Below are 14,045 nucleotides of genomic sequence, written 5' to 3'. Positions count from 1 at the left end.
TACAGTTATACCCCTTCGAAACCATCCATTAATTCACAGTAGGGTCTTTATCCTGGTCAAGGTGGTGGCTGAATAATATGGGAATTTAACTGCTAATAAATAAACTTGCAGAGTGAGCAGGCACGCAGTGATGTCTTTCAGATTTGTTGGCTAACATTAGGTTGCTAGACTCAAAAACTATGACGATGTCTAAGAACATATCCAACCTGTGCACTGAAAATCTAAATCATAGCCTATATGAATGGTATCGTCTTTACAGTGACATGGCAAACACTCTCGGCAAACAACACAAAGGCATCCTTCAGAAACCTCACATCAATTAGCATGGGTGTTTTTTTTTTATTGACTTATAGTTCTGTAAATGGTAGAAAGCAGATTTTTAAGATTCCTAGCTATTTGTCTTTAGGGCAGGCCGCCCACAGATTGACCAATATGACCTTTTTGAAAACCAAAAAAGACTACGGAGCTTTAAATGCCTTGTAACACAGATGACTGAACTTGTTAAACTAGTCTCAGATTTTCACACCTCAGTGATTTTTTTTATGTTTATTTGCTGTACATTCACCCCTGCTGCTGGGATACTCCTAAATTGGCTTTGGTGCAACAGGTTCCCATGAGAATTACATAATTACTACAGCTTTGTGCAATTAAAATGTCACATGACCTCAGGATAAATCCTCCTGTTTTAGGAGTTTATTAGATAACATACTGGACAAACTGCGTAATGGAGACCAATGAGCTACAAAAAAATAATACTCTATTGTTTTTAGTTATCAATCAGGGTTTGGTTTTAAAATAAAAAAGGCATGATGGAAAACAGTTTGCCTTTAACACAGATCTAGAGAAATAATTAAGATATTTAAAGAAAAAGGGCCTGTATTCACAAAGCTTTTTAAACCTAAATGTTTCTCCTACGAAATTCTTAAAATAATGAAATTTGTTTAGAATTTCTTCTTAAATTTAGGACTAAATCTTAGTCCTATCTTAAAATTATTCACGAAACATCTTATCTCTAAAAACAGCTCCTAAGGTAAAAATTGTTAAGAGTCGAGAGAAGGGCTTTTAAGAGGCTTAAGAGTTTCTATAGCAGAGGACAAAATAGCGAAAAGAAGAAATATTCTCCAAACACTGAATGTAAAGCTAAAAGTAAACACTGCTCTTCTGTCCAATTTGGATTTCTTGTTGTTTTACTTCCTTCCATCTCTCAGGTTGTTGGCTACATATCATCCAAAAGTGCAACTTAAACAGACTGAGACCAAATAAAAACCATTTTGCTCCCATCAATCTGAAATGAATTTACAAGTAATAAAATCAGTATGATAAATACAGTAGATGTAAGAACTTAAATATAGTAACTACTGTGTGGAAATTTGTTGCTTCAAAATTAGACGTGTTTTTATAATTTGGCTGTTTTAATTAGCCTTAAGATGTTTAGTCTATAACAGAAACTTTGCATAAAGTAGCCTGTAGTCAGGATTATATAATTTCTCCATATACGAACATGATGATGATATTACTGTCTATTCTGTCATCATGTATTCTATTTTTTACAAAGAGCGTCAGAGGTTATTTTTTATTAACCAATCACAGACCTTGCTCATTGCTGAATCATCCCTAGCAACAGAGTCAATCACACCTCCTTACTAAGATAAAGATTTTTGTACTTTCCTTACTCAGAGTTGCTCTGAGAAGTCTCCTGAATCAGTTTTAGTCAAGGACTCCCAGCTAAGACCTTTTAAGCTCAGATAGGAGCTCTTTGAGAGAATTCTAGAAAGCTTTGTGACGGGCCCAGGAGCGGCATGTGTATTTCGACACAGAGATAGAGATAAACAGAGCGAGAGAGAAAGCGAGAGAAAGGGAGAGAGAGAAAGATGCGTAGGTATCATCACATTTATATACAGTATAAGATGAATGTATATTTTGTGGGGCACTGGTGGCTCAGTGGTAGGTGTTTTGCCTGCCATGTGGAAGGCCCAGGCTCGATTCCCAGCCAGTGCCCAACCCCCCCCAGCCACGGGACACAGTGCCGGCCCCAAGCCGACAGCATGACCCAGAAAAAACACAGACATAAGGGCTCCCTGGGAAGTAAAACAACCAGTTACACCACCATCAACAAACCTGCGTGATCACTGAGAGTGGGGAAGACAACCACCAAACATACCAGTTTACCATAATACTCTAGGTCCATTTATCTAGACAAGTCTACTCATAAAAGTCTCGGCTAAATAAATCATTTTCACGCTGGACTTTAGCCTGCACAGTGTGTCCAGAAGAAATTTGACAGCTACAAATTATACAGCTATAGGTCTGATCATAAAGGATCTTCAGGTATATCAAATTAATTAGAGTACATGTCATGTGAATCAGTTTACACGGTTATCATTGCAGAGGTAAAGGTTAGACTGACCACCCAGGGCCTTGAAGGTGGATAAGGACATTAGGGGCATGGACTTAAAAAGGTTGTATTCTTACAAAGGGAAAATGAGGCCTGCGCACGACCGGACATTACAGACATTACTGACATTAGACGTTTAAAAAGTTGCTGGAAAGTAGAATGTCAACCTTGGCTTTATTTCTTTAGCATGTTTTTGTTTTAAATTATTGCCCTTGTCAAAAAATTATATTCATATAATTATATATAGATTTCTGCACAAATGCTTTATTGTTTTCTTTTTTTTTGTACAGCAAATACTGGACAGTATCGCTTTCAATTCGTATTAAGAAAATGCATTAACATGTTTGATTATATAGTGGAAAAATTCTCAGTGAGAGTGGTGTTTTGAACACCAGCTCTCCAGTAGACGTCACTGTTGTTTAATGATTTGAAGTAATATCCTATGTGTGTTTCAGATCAGATGAGAAAGCTGATTCTTAACAAGCTTGCTTTATATTCCTGATAATTGGTTCTTAAGTAATCTTATAGAATAGAACTTTATAAAATTTATAAAATTATAAAATTTATAAAAATAATAATAATAATAATAATAATAATATAGTTGCAAGCAACAATGAGCGGGCCCAAGCACCCTGCGCCTTCGCACAACATGCACACTTCACACACTATATAGGGCTGATGTCAGTTTGGGCCCTAAATATTTGTTGTTTGTGCATGTTTGTGTGGTGTGTAAGTCTGTGTTAACATTTGTGATATGTACGTGTATGATATATGACTTTATATATATAAAGTATAAAATATATGAATACCCAGAGAACCCTTTCCTGGGGTCTCTGGTGGTGGCTCTTTCCCCACCCATATTCTTGAGTTCCCCTTTTGGACAAAGAAGGTAATGGTGGTCTGACAGGGCTCCTTTTTTAGTGACCATCCTTGTGACATCCCAGGCACCTTTTACACGCACCCAGTTCCCTTACAATGGATTTCTTCTCTGCTAGTTTTAGTTCTTTGAACTTCTCCACACACGACACATCCAGTTTCTGTAGAAACTTTCTGTGTGATATATGAGTGTTTGTGCATGGGTGCGTGTGTATTTATGTATTAGTGGGTTTGTGCATTTGTGTGTGTGTGTGTATATGTGTCTGAGTGTGTTTGTGTATGTGCCTGTGTGAGTGTCAGAGTGTTAACATTTGTGATGTGTGTGTATGTACGTATGTGCGCATGTGTGTGATGTATGAGTGTGTGCGTGTGTGTGTGTGTGTGTGTGTTTGGGAAATGTGAATCTGTGCGTGCACATTTGTGATGTGTATGTGTGTTCAATAGGCCGCAGATGCTGAAAAAAAACTCAATATAATGCCACCCAGAAAGTTATTAACCACTTTTCAGCGTAAGTTCAAAGCATCGTCACGGCTGACCCGTTTGAGATATCAAAAATCCCTCTGCAATTTTGCATCCTCAATGGATCACATCAGTCTGGTTTGGTGACGATCATATAAATTCCCTAGGAGGAGTATATCACAATCCTTTGGGTGCGTTTTGGCAAACGACCCAAAATAACTGACTTGCTGTTGAGTTGAGCCCAGGAAATGTAGTGAGAAAGTTGTTCGGCTCAATGAGCTCTAAATTTGTACCGAGTTTTGCATGCATATGTGCAAGTGTGTATGAGCTATGCAGCAAAATCTTGTGTAAGAGGCCCCTGAGTGCTGAGCGCACCCTATAGTGCTTGGGCCCTAAATACAAGTTCAAGTTCAAGTTCAAGTACAAGGTGGTATCAAATAGTTTCAAGCTTCTTGAGCCACAGATATGATCTCTTTCACCATACATCCTCCCACGGATGCCTTAAAACCTGGCAGTAGAATCAATGGCCCATGGGGATAAATTCCCAATGCAGAATGCCACGAATATTGAAAAAGATGATGGGCGTGCACTTGGTCGTGCTGCGGACCTGCCCCGCCTTTTTCAGTCGTGAAGATGATATGCACTTCCACTGAGAAGACTATTGCTTCGGCTTAGGGTTGTACCCATATACCCAAGTTTTGTCTCCGGTAATGATCCTCAACATGATGGATGGGTCATCCACAGCACGCTGACTTCTTGGCAGTTCTTGGCACACTTGGATGCATGTTCCTCCTGTTCCTGGATCAGCAGCCTGCTGATGAACTTGGCAGCAACACGGTGCATGCTAAAATAACAAGTGAGGATTGCTTGGATTGTTCCTTATGACACATTGACAATCGCAGCAATGTTGTGAATTGTTTTCTGACGAACATCATGCACATGGAACATCATGCACATGGTGCTTTCTGTTGGTGTGTTACAAAACTTATCTTGAAACTTATCTTGACTTTGTAGTAATAATAATAATAATAATAAAAATAATAATAATAAAACTTCAAGTCTAAAGCTAAAAACTTTTAACTTTACTGTTTAAATAACTAAATATGTTAAACATTTGACTTTTCCTTTCTGCTCTTGATTACTTAAGTGTGTGGCACTGTCGCCTTGCACCTCCAGGGTCTGGTTTGATTCCCAGCATGCTCTTCATATGCTTGATGGGTTTCCTCTGGGTAGTCTCTCCAGTCAGTAAATGCAGTGGATGCCAGCTGCCAAAAAAAGTATAAGAAGTGCATACTGACAGGGTTTTGCACCATGAACTTCTTCTTCTTTAAAAAAGAAAAAGGAACATTAACCTCAATTACATCAAATTTGGATTTGGATTTGGATTTCATTTGGATTTTATTTTTATTTTCATTTGGGAATTTGGATTTCTTTATAAGTCATGTAAAACCAAAGTTGTCTTTTTTTTATGTTTCCTGCTATGGGAATATGAGAACAACACATATGGGAATGTCACAAAAATGTAGAACTCACCAAATAAGCATAATATTATTATTATTTTTAGCATTATTATTGGTCACATAAACAACCCCCTGCCAAAAAAAAACATAAAACACGTGATTTTATAAATTTGTGGTATTTTTTTGCCTATGTGACCAATTTTTCATTGTCGTCATCGTCACTACTTTATCCTGTATACAGGATCATGGGGGCCTATCACAGGAGACATAAGGCACAAAGTGGAGTACACCCTCGACAGGGTGCCAATCCATCACAGGCACATTCACATATAAACACACACACTATGGGCAATTTTGGAATGCCAATTGGCCTAATCTAATTTCTGGTTGGAGATCTCGTCACATGGATGCCCGTGTGTCTCTTTGGGATGAGTCTGTTGTCTGGGGACGGTTTCACTCTACCATAAAGACGGTTCTGGCCTCGACTGGTGTTGACAGCTGTTTCTCTGAGGGCTTGACTTGGCTGCGGTTGCTCAATAGTTCAGGACTGAAATTTTCTACAAGTCTACCTGAGTTTCCAATAACTACCTGGACTCCAACATCAATTAACATCAATTGTTATAGCTGCCCGCCACCTAACACACTGTATAAATGCAGATCAATTCCTGCTTTCTGTTTCCCCCAAATAAGAATGGGTTCCCTGTTGAGTCTGGTTCCTCTCAAGGTTTTTTCCTATTACCATCTCAGGGAGTTTTTCCTTGACACTGTCGCTCGTGGCTTGCTCACCAGGGACTATCTGACCATTAACTTTGTCCCCAAACCATGCTATCTGCGCACTATGTGCACTATATGCACTGTCCCTCTAATATACTCATTCCTAATCCTGTCCATTATCCTAGCATTTTTAAATCGGCTATCTCTCTGCTTCCTTTTCTTTTTGTCATCAGCAGTGTCTCCAAACTGTACAACATTGCGGTTTACAACATTATTAAAATAAAATAAAATAAAATAAAATTACGTTCATTGTACTGCTAGGTTGTGCTTAAAAAATCCTCTTGTGGAATTGTGGAATACAGAGCGACATCCTTTTTTCAGCCCAATAAATGCTGAAATATACAGGTGAATCTCAATAAATTAGAATATTATCTTAAAGTTGATTTATTTTTAGTAATTAAATTCAAAAAGTAAAATATTTATAGTATATAAATTAATTACACACAGACTAATATAGTTCACGTTTATTTTTTTATTTTGATGATTATGGCTTACAGCTAATGAAAACCCAAAATTCAGTATCTCAGAAAATTAGAATATTGTAAAAAAGTTCAATATTGAAGACTCATGATGTCATACTCTAATCAGCTAGTTAATAATTAATTAATTGACAACCTGCACATGGAGAGTAAGACACAAAAGGTCATTGCTTGTTGAATCTAGGCACATTGCTAGAAAGTTAAATGGCAATAAAAATGTAATACAGAAAGGTGCACAAGCAACAGGGATAGCTTGTGAGAGGGCTGTGAAATGAAGCCCATTCAAAAATTTGGGGGGGATTCACAAGGAGTAGACTGCAGCTGGAGTCAGTGCTTCAAGAGCCACTACACACAGACATATCCAGGACATGGGCTATAACTGTCGCAATCCTTGCGTCAAGCCGCAGTTGAACCAGAGACAACATCAGAGGCGTTCTGATGAAAGTAAATTTTGGTGATCAGTGGTGATTTGGGGAGCCATTTCTTCTTCTGGTGCTGGTGCACTGTGTTTTATCTGGGGTCAGTGCAGACATCTACTAGGAAATTTTGGAGCACTTTGTGCTTCCTTCTGCTGAACAGCTTCATTGAGATGCTGATTTCCTTTTCCAGCAGGACTTGGCACCTGCCCACACTGCCGAAAGTAATAATACCTGGTTTAAGGACCATGGTATCCCTGTGCTTGATTGGGCAGCAAACTTGCCCAACTTACAGTAAACCTCATAGAGAATCTATGGGGTAATGTGAAGAGGAAGATGTGAGATACCAGAAGAGCTGAAGGCTGCTATCAGAGCAACCTGGGCTTCTATAACACCAGCAGTGCCACAGACTGATCGCCTCCATGGACCTTCAGACCTGTGAAAAGCATTGTCCTGTGATAGGCTTTAGGCCCCCCGCAAAAAGTGGTATAGACGATGAGTGAGATTACCTTATTGTTAAATTTACAATAAATCTCAATTTTAATCAAATTTATTTTCTATAAATAATATAGGGTCAAAGCGGAAAAACTGTTGGTGCAAAACTGGGTCAGAATGTTTCCTTCTGTGTTGTTTGGCAGTCAGTTTGCAATCTGACATGCATCACTGGAGTGATCCCTTGTAGATCTGTCCCTGTGTTGTATACTTTCACTGCATACAACCAGTGTTTGAACCTTCATTGCTGTTGCACCAAATTGTCCTCGTGATCAACAGTATTAACTTACAAGGTCTAATGTAATGTTCAAGCATGACATTTACAACAACAAAATGTTTATTTTACATAATGCACAATTACTATTATTACTCTTGTTGTTGTTGAAAACCCCGTGATAAACAGATAAAATTATACAAATAGATCATTTTGAGAGTCATCCTTACGCAGATTTTTAACCTATTGATTAGATGTATGAACTGATTCAGACGTTTCTGGCTGTTACTGGTAGTTTCTAGAATCATCTGACTCTGGACTGGTCTATTTTCACTCCGAGTGGAGATGATTTTTTTTTGTTATTTTTTCTAGCTTTTTATTTTTATTAATTAAAATAATGTACGAGTAACACGACCCCGAAATCGTGTTTAATAAGGAGTTAAGAGGTTGAGACACGTGAAAACCGTTGGCAAATAAGCGTGTTTGGAAACACACACCCCCCGGTCTGGAAAAAATGGGACATGTCCGCTCGCATATCAACCGCGTGCACGGTTTTATATTTTTAAATCTCTTCCGTTAGGATTGATTCTTTAGCGTGTTAGCTTTCTGAGGAGAAAAAGCAAGAAAAAAAATCAGACGCGAATATGGAGTGGAAAGCGATGGAAATAAACCCTGAGGTTAGTGCTTATTGTTTTTATCGTGTTCCCCCACACACTTTTTCTAGACCATCTTTTAACGTATATATATTAAAATTATTAATTTATTATATATTTTTTAATATTATTGTGTTGCAGATGCTGAACAAGGTGAGATTGCTGAGTCATGGGAGAAGCTTGTGAGAAAACTAATGTTCCTCAGGGAATGGGCGTAGGCTCGCCTTTAGCCACCTGCTCTTAAAAAACTGGATAACTGTCAGATTGGATGATTCGGCCTAATCTCTGCCGGGGTTTACCACACAATTTGGTTTTATTGGTTATAGTTTAATTGGTACTGGTGTTTATGTAGGCTGTGGAATATATAAAATATGTATGTTGTATAAAGATGTGAGGATTGTATTGTTTGTGACGTCTCTAATTATCATTACATCATGGCCTGATGTCTGTGATGCAGTAATTGGCTTCCTGGAGGGGTGTCAGTAACTAGATCGTCTGTGGCGTTTTTGTGTGTGTGTGTGTAGGTGCTGAGTAAGCTTGGTGTAAAGTCAGACTGGCACTTTGTGGATGTCTTGGGCTTAGAGGACGAAGCCCTGGCTGGGGTGCCCACGCCCTGCTGTGCCCTGATGCTCCTCTTCCCCTTGACACAACAGGTGAAACACACACACTTCTCCAAATAAAGAGTGTGTTGGTGCTGTATATTGTCATTTTTATCAGCCTTGATTGCATTAATTCCATAGGAAAGTGTACTGTGCTTAATACTAAATGACTTGATATTGATTTTCTTTTCAGCATGAGGAGTTTCGCTCCAAGCAGTCGGTTGACCCATGCAAGGACGTCTACTTTCTGAGTCAGACGATCGTAAACTCCTGTGGGTCTGTCGGATTGCTGCATGCCGTGGCCAACAATCGGGATCAACTCAGTTTTGGTCAGTTCAACTTGTGCTGTCCTTTCCAATCTAATCCTGCCATTTACAAGTAATTAATTTTTAATAGTTGGGTTTCACTAACTTGGACGCCTGACTAGTCTTCATGGCAACCTTATTGTTAATTTTGAGTCATTATTTTGCTGGCACACCCATTTGCTAAATGGTGCATCCAGGGTGGCACTGTGTATGCCATAGCAGTAATATCCGATTGCAACTACTTCAGAGTCGCACTACAAACAGAATTTTTCAAAAAGAGAAAAAATTGTCACAAAGATTCACTTTGTCGATATCCAGAAGGTGATTCTGCCTTGAAGAAATTTCTAGAAGAAACTTCTGGAATGTCCCCTGATGAACGTGCTAAACAGCTGGAGCAAAATAAGGTACTTCTGCAGTATACGTGAAAATTGACACCAGGAGACTGGTTAAGTGCTTTCTATTTGTTCATATTAAATTAGAAAGTCTTCCTCCCTGTCTGCCTTATTTCTGTAGTATGTGGGTCTAACAGTAGATGGGGCTACAGTCACACAACATTAATGGGACTTGATTTTTATTTCTTGAATAAAAGGTTAAATTATCATTTGTGATTTATTTTATCAACATTTATTTACACCAATTTCATTTATGTAAGGACATGCTTTTTTATATATATAATTTTACTATTTTTCTTTTATTTATTTTTACTATATAATTTACTATTATTGTACTTCACAGGCAATCCAGACAGCTCATGATGAAGTTGCAGCTGAGGGGCAGTGTCGTGTAAGAAACGTGTGCACATTTTCACCCACACAAAAATAAAATGTTTAATTGCATTGTACACATTTATTTTTTTTATTCCCTTTGGAATCAGCCTGAAGCCGACAAGGTTAACTTTCACTTCATCACCTTTGTCAACGTAAACGGTCAGCTTCATGAACTTGGTAGGTTATCTCTTATATTGATTGCACTGTGAACATGTGGTATGGCTTGTTTACTTTCCTTTAAATTTTAATAAAGATTTGTCCTTGGAGTATTAAGATAATTTATCACTAACAAGACTTATTATTGTTATATAGTCGATATTGCCATCATGGATGGATGTTTGCTTAGCTTAAGTTATATTTGAATAACATTAAATACTCTACCTTTATTTAAATGCCACTAGGACTATAATTTTAGATATTTATCCCATGCTGCACTGACGTTTTATACAATTACTTATAAGCATTGTAAATACCAAACATCTATCAGAAGCTAACATTAAAGTGCTTTTGGGCCCAAGCATTATGACCTCAGCACCATATCATGGGTATGAAAATGCTGATGTCATAGTGTGTGAAGGGTCCTTTTGTTCTAATGTTTTTTTATATTTTCAGAATCTGGGGATTTTGGGGGTTCTTAACATGCTCAAAAACTCTTGGAATTTGCTGCCATTAGGATGCCTGAGCGCGATTTTGCTGCATAGCTCCTACACATGCATGTAAAACCCAGTACACATTAAGAGATCATTGAGCTGAACAACTTTTACATTGCATGTCGTGGCTCTACTTAACACAGTCGGTTATTTTGGGTCATTTGCAAAATGCATAGAAAGGAATTTAATGTACTCGTATTAAAGGATTTATAAGATTGCAAATAAACCAGGTGTGTGTGATCTCAAGACATTGAGAATGCAAAAGTGTGGCTGGGATCTGGGACTTTTTTGAGGTTTTAACAAAAAAAAAAAAAAAAGTAATGGCATTGGCTTGTTCCCGTTAAATGTATGCACCTACTGTGGGGGGTGATGGTGCAAGGTGAACAAAGGAAATTTTATGTAGGTGCGAAGATCACGTTTATTAAGCAGATTTCAATTGAACAGCATGTATTAAATGTACAGCGCCATCTGTTGAATTTTAAGAGAAACTAATTTTTTCCACGGTCCCCCCCCCTTTTACATCCAAGTTTCAAAGTAGCACTTTTTTTTTTTTTTTTTTTCTGTAGGTTTCATCAGTTCAGTAGTTATGTGACCGTTTGCACAAATGATGCATCAAAAATGTATGAAATATTATAAAATGGGAAGAGATCATGTAGTAGATTGAAAATAAATTTAGATAAATGCATTCCCTTGCATCAGGGTAGTTAAAATGTTTAGCCCTACATTGTGTGTTTGATTAAAATTTGTGTTTGCAGATGGCAGACTGAAAGGACCTGTAAACCATGGTGCAACAAAACCAGACAGCTTTGTCATGGTAATGTTTATTTTAAATTGTGTGTGTGGGGTGGGGGTGGGGGGGTGTTTAAATTATAGTACTAAATGTTTCTCTCTGTAGGATGCTGCAAAGGTGTGTCGTGGATTTACAGAGCGAGAGAAAGGGGAGGTGCGATTCTCTGCTGTGGCTCTTTGTAAGGCCTGAAGATGAGCTGTACCCAACGCTGATCAAATGACCAAAAACATCCTTCCTCCCTTACAGGCCAGAGCACATCAGTCCTGCACAGTTCACACAAACTGCCTGCTTCTGAATCTTGCATACTGTTCAATATTTTCTTGCCTTTCTTCATAGCTGTCAGGCTTCTGTTCTGTTTGTAAGTTGTTTATAATATTTGAACAAGTTGCCTAATTGACACATGCTCTTGTGATTTGGTTCAGTTCTAAATAAGCTTTCAGCTTCTGAACTTAATGCTGTTTGGCTCGGATTTCAAGCGCACGCCTCACCAGGAAGCGCTGTGTAATCTGGTGTTGAGTGCAATTCTGATCTATAAAGCGAAGAATGGGTGATATGGGGGGGTTCAGTGACACTGTTTATTAGTGCAAATATTTCCCATTCTGGCTAACAGGGAAACTGTTCTCTTTTTGTGGTCACTGCTAATGTAGTTAAATAAATGTGAAGAAACTGTTTACCAGTTGTGTGTGTGTTTGTTTTTTTTAAATGACCTACAAATGGCATAAATAAGGACTAATCTAAATGAACATAATAAAAATATCCAGGTCAGTTAAAAAAATCGGGTATTACTGTTGTCTTAATTAACTGACCAATAGAAAAAATTTCCCCTGTGTCTGCAGGTTTTTCCTTGGGTTCTGCTGGTTAATGAACCGGTGTCTCTAAAGTGAACAGATATCGGCTATTGTCACCACTATATTACCTCTTTTAAAACCTCACCCAGATGTTTTTCAAAGTTCACATTCATAACTTGAATTCAAATTCCCACTAGGGGCTACGTGATGTCCTATCCGGGCTGAAGTCATGCTTTGCCAGGGTATATAAAATCAAATTAAGCAGTGTTTAGAGACAACGTGTGTGTATGTGCCCTGCGATGGCATGGCACACCGTCCTGGGTATCACATGCCTCGTACCCAAAGTCTCCTGAGCTACCCGCGCCTCTGTACAGGATCAGCGGTATAGAAAATATATTAGCTAGCTTCAAAACCCCGTCAGCCGTCAAATCACCAAAATGAAAAAATAAACTATTAAATTTTCCTTTAAGTAAAGGTGACCTTTAAGATAACATGCAAACTGTAGCTGATTCAGTATCATTATAAATCATAAAAAACAGTGCAGCGTTTTCTAAACTAGGAGGACGGCAGCATTCCAAATACATCGCCACACTCTACATAGGTGCACTCCGTGTGGCGTGAAAGACTGCACTACGTAGTGCACGACATGTCCATTGGCGATGCATTTGGTCGCAGCAGACGGAGGGAATCGGTGCGATAACGGAACTCCTCCATTGTTTTCGTGCACACTGCTGTCTCCTGGCATTGGCTGAGCGCGGAGCTGCGTCTCTCTCTCTCTCTCTCTCTCTGCCCCTGCATCGTATTTTTAGCTCAGACCGTGCTGAGCACTGCGCTGGTGCTCTGGGTGCAAATTACAGCAGCTCGTGCGGCGGCAGCAGCTCATCGGCACCGTCCAAGCTATCAGGATTTGTTTGATTCAGTGCTGCGGGGAATCGGGACTGCGATTGGACTTCTTACTCTGCAAATGGCCAGTGCTGATGAGGGCTCCGGTTCCCGACCGGATCACCACGAAGCCGCCGAGTGCGGCTCCGGACCTGCTTTTCAGGAGGCGCAGAAATGGATCGAGGTCAGTCAGGTGTCGCTCGCGCGCGCTTTTCCTCCAGTGCACGTCATGTTTATGTATTTTTTGTGGAATTTTAATACAACGCGGCATGAATTTAAAGCTGAAGAGCTATAAATATTGTGCCGTCACCTGTTGTGTGTGTGTGTGTGTGTGTGTGTGAGCGGTAGATGGATATGGCCTGCCAGTACCAGTGAGCGCGTGCGTCGGGTTACGGCGGCACGCGCACAAACAGCGCAGCCGTGATATCACGTGCAATATATTCGCGCGCGTGAAGTAAATTCTTCTTCGCACGTGGATGTATTTAGTGAATAATGATAATAATAATAATAGTTTACAAAACATAGTACTCAGTTCCATTGTAGAATAAATACTCAGTCCGAGTGTGACGTCAATTTGGAGCCCAAACACAAATATCCAGATCTTTCTAATGACACACACACACACACACACACACATATTTTATATGGACAAAATATTTGGATAAACCAGGTAAGTATTGAATTCAGGTGTTTGAATCAGGCTCTTTATCCCCAGTGAAGGATAATCTTAATGCTTCAGCATACCAAGACATCTTGGACAATGTTAGACTTCCAACTGTGAGGCAACAGTTTGGGGAAGACCCTTTTCTATTCCAACATGACTGTTCCCCAGTGCACTAACCGAGGACTATAAAGACATGGTTTGATCAGTTTGGTATGGAAGAACTTGACTGGCCCGAACACAGAGCCCTGACCTCAACCCCATCAAGCGTCTTTGGGATAAACTGGAATGGAGATTCCAGCCAGACCTTCTCATCCAACATTAGTGCCTGACCTCATAAACACTCTACAGAATGAATGGGCACGAATTCTCACAGAAACACTCC

General features: G+C 39.2%; 2 protein-coding genes across 2 annotated transcripts in view; both read left to right on the top strand.

Annotated features, from left to right (window-relative positions):
- The first annotated feature begins 8,720 nt into the window (after positions 1 to 8,720).
- uchl1 (ubiquitin carboxyl-terminal esterase L1 (ubiquitin thiolesterase)) lies at positions 8,721 to 12,000 on the top strand. The gene is made up of 7 exons (XM_053479573.1): positions 8,721 to 8,871; positions 9,011 to 9,146; positions 9,441 to 9,526; positions 9,858 to 9,905; positions 9,997 to 10,066; positions 11,295 to 11,353; positions 11,435 to 12,000. Exons 1-7 carry the CDS (start codon positions 8,845 to 8,847, stop codon positions 11,516 to 11,518), a joined length of 510 nt encoding a protein of 169 aa, XP_053335548.1. The 5' UTR covers positions 8,721 to 8,844; the 3' UTR covers positions 11,519 to 12,000.
- An 896-nt stretch (positions 12,001 to 12,896) lies between these two features.
- Positions 12,897 to 14,045, top strand: part of limch1a (LIM and calponin homology domains 1a) — a 60,774-nt gene continuing 59,625 nt past the window's right edge. The window contains exon 1 of the mRNA XM_053480178.1: positions 12,897 to 13,183. Coding sequence (XP_053336153.1) covers positions 13,082 to 13,183 — 102 coding nt within the window. The 5' untranslated portion in view covers positions 12,897 to 13,081. The remainder of the gene's footprint in view (positions 13,184 to 14,045) is intronic.

This window comes from Clarias gariepinus, chromosome 20 (assembly GCF_024256425.1).
Source record: "Clarias gariepinus isolate MV-2021 ecotype Netherlands chromosome 20, CGAR_prim_01v2, whole genome shotgun sequence".
NCBI classification, from domain to species: Eukaryota; Metazoa; Chordata; class Actinopteri; order Siluriformes; family Clariidae; genus Clarias; species Clarias gariepinus.
The sequence above is the reverse complement of the archived record's forward strand: the minus strand, read 5'-3'. Positions and strand labels throughout refer to the sequence as shown.

Excerpts from the sequence above, each read along its gene's own strand:
- uchl1 (XM_053479573.1), top strand. The coding sequence starts at position 8,845 with ATGCTCCTCTTCCCCTTGACACAACAG. Across the intron at positions 8,872-9,010 it reads TCTTCCCCTTGACACAACAG|CATGAGGAGTTTCGCTCCAA; the intron begins GTGAAACACACA and ends TTTTCTTTTCAG. Across the intron at positions 10,067-11,294 it reads CGGTCAGCTTCATGAACTTG|ATGGCAGACTGAAAGGACCT; the intron begins GTAGGTTATCTC and ends TTGTGTTTGCAG.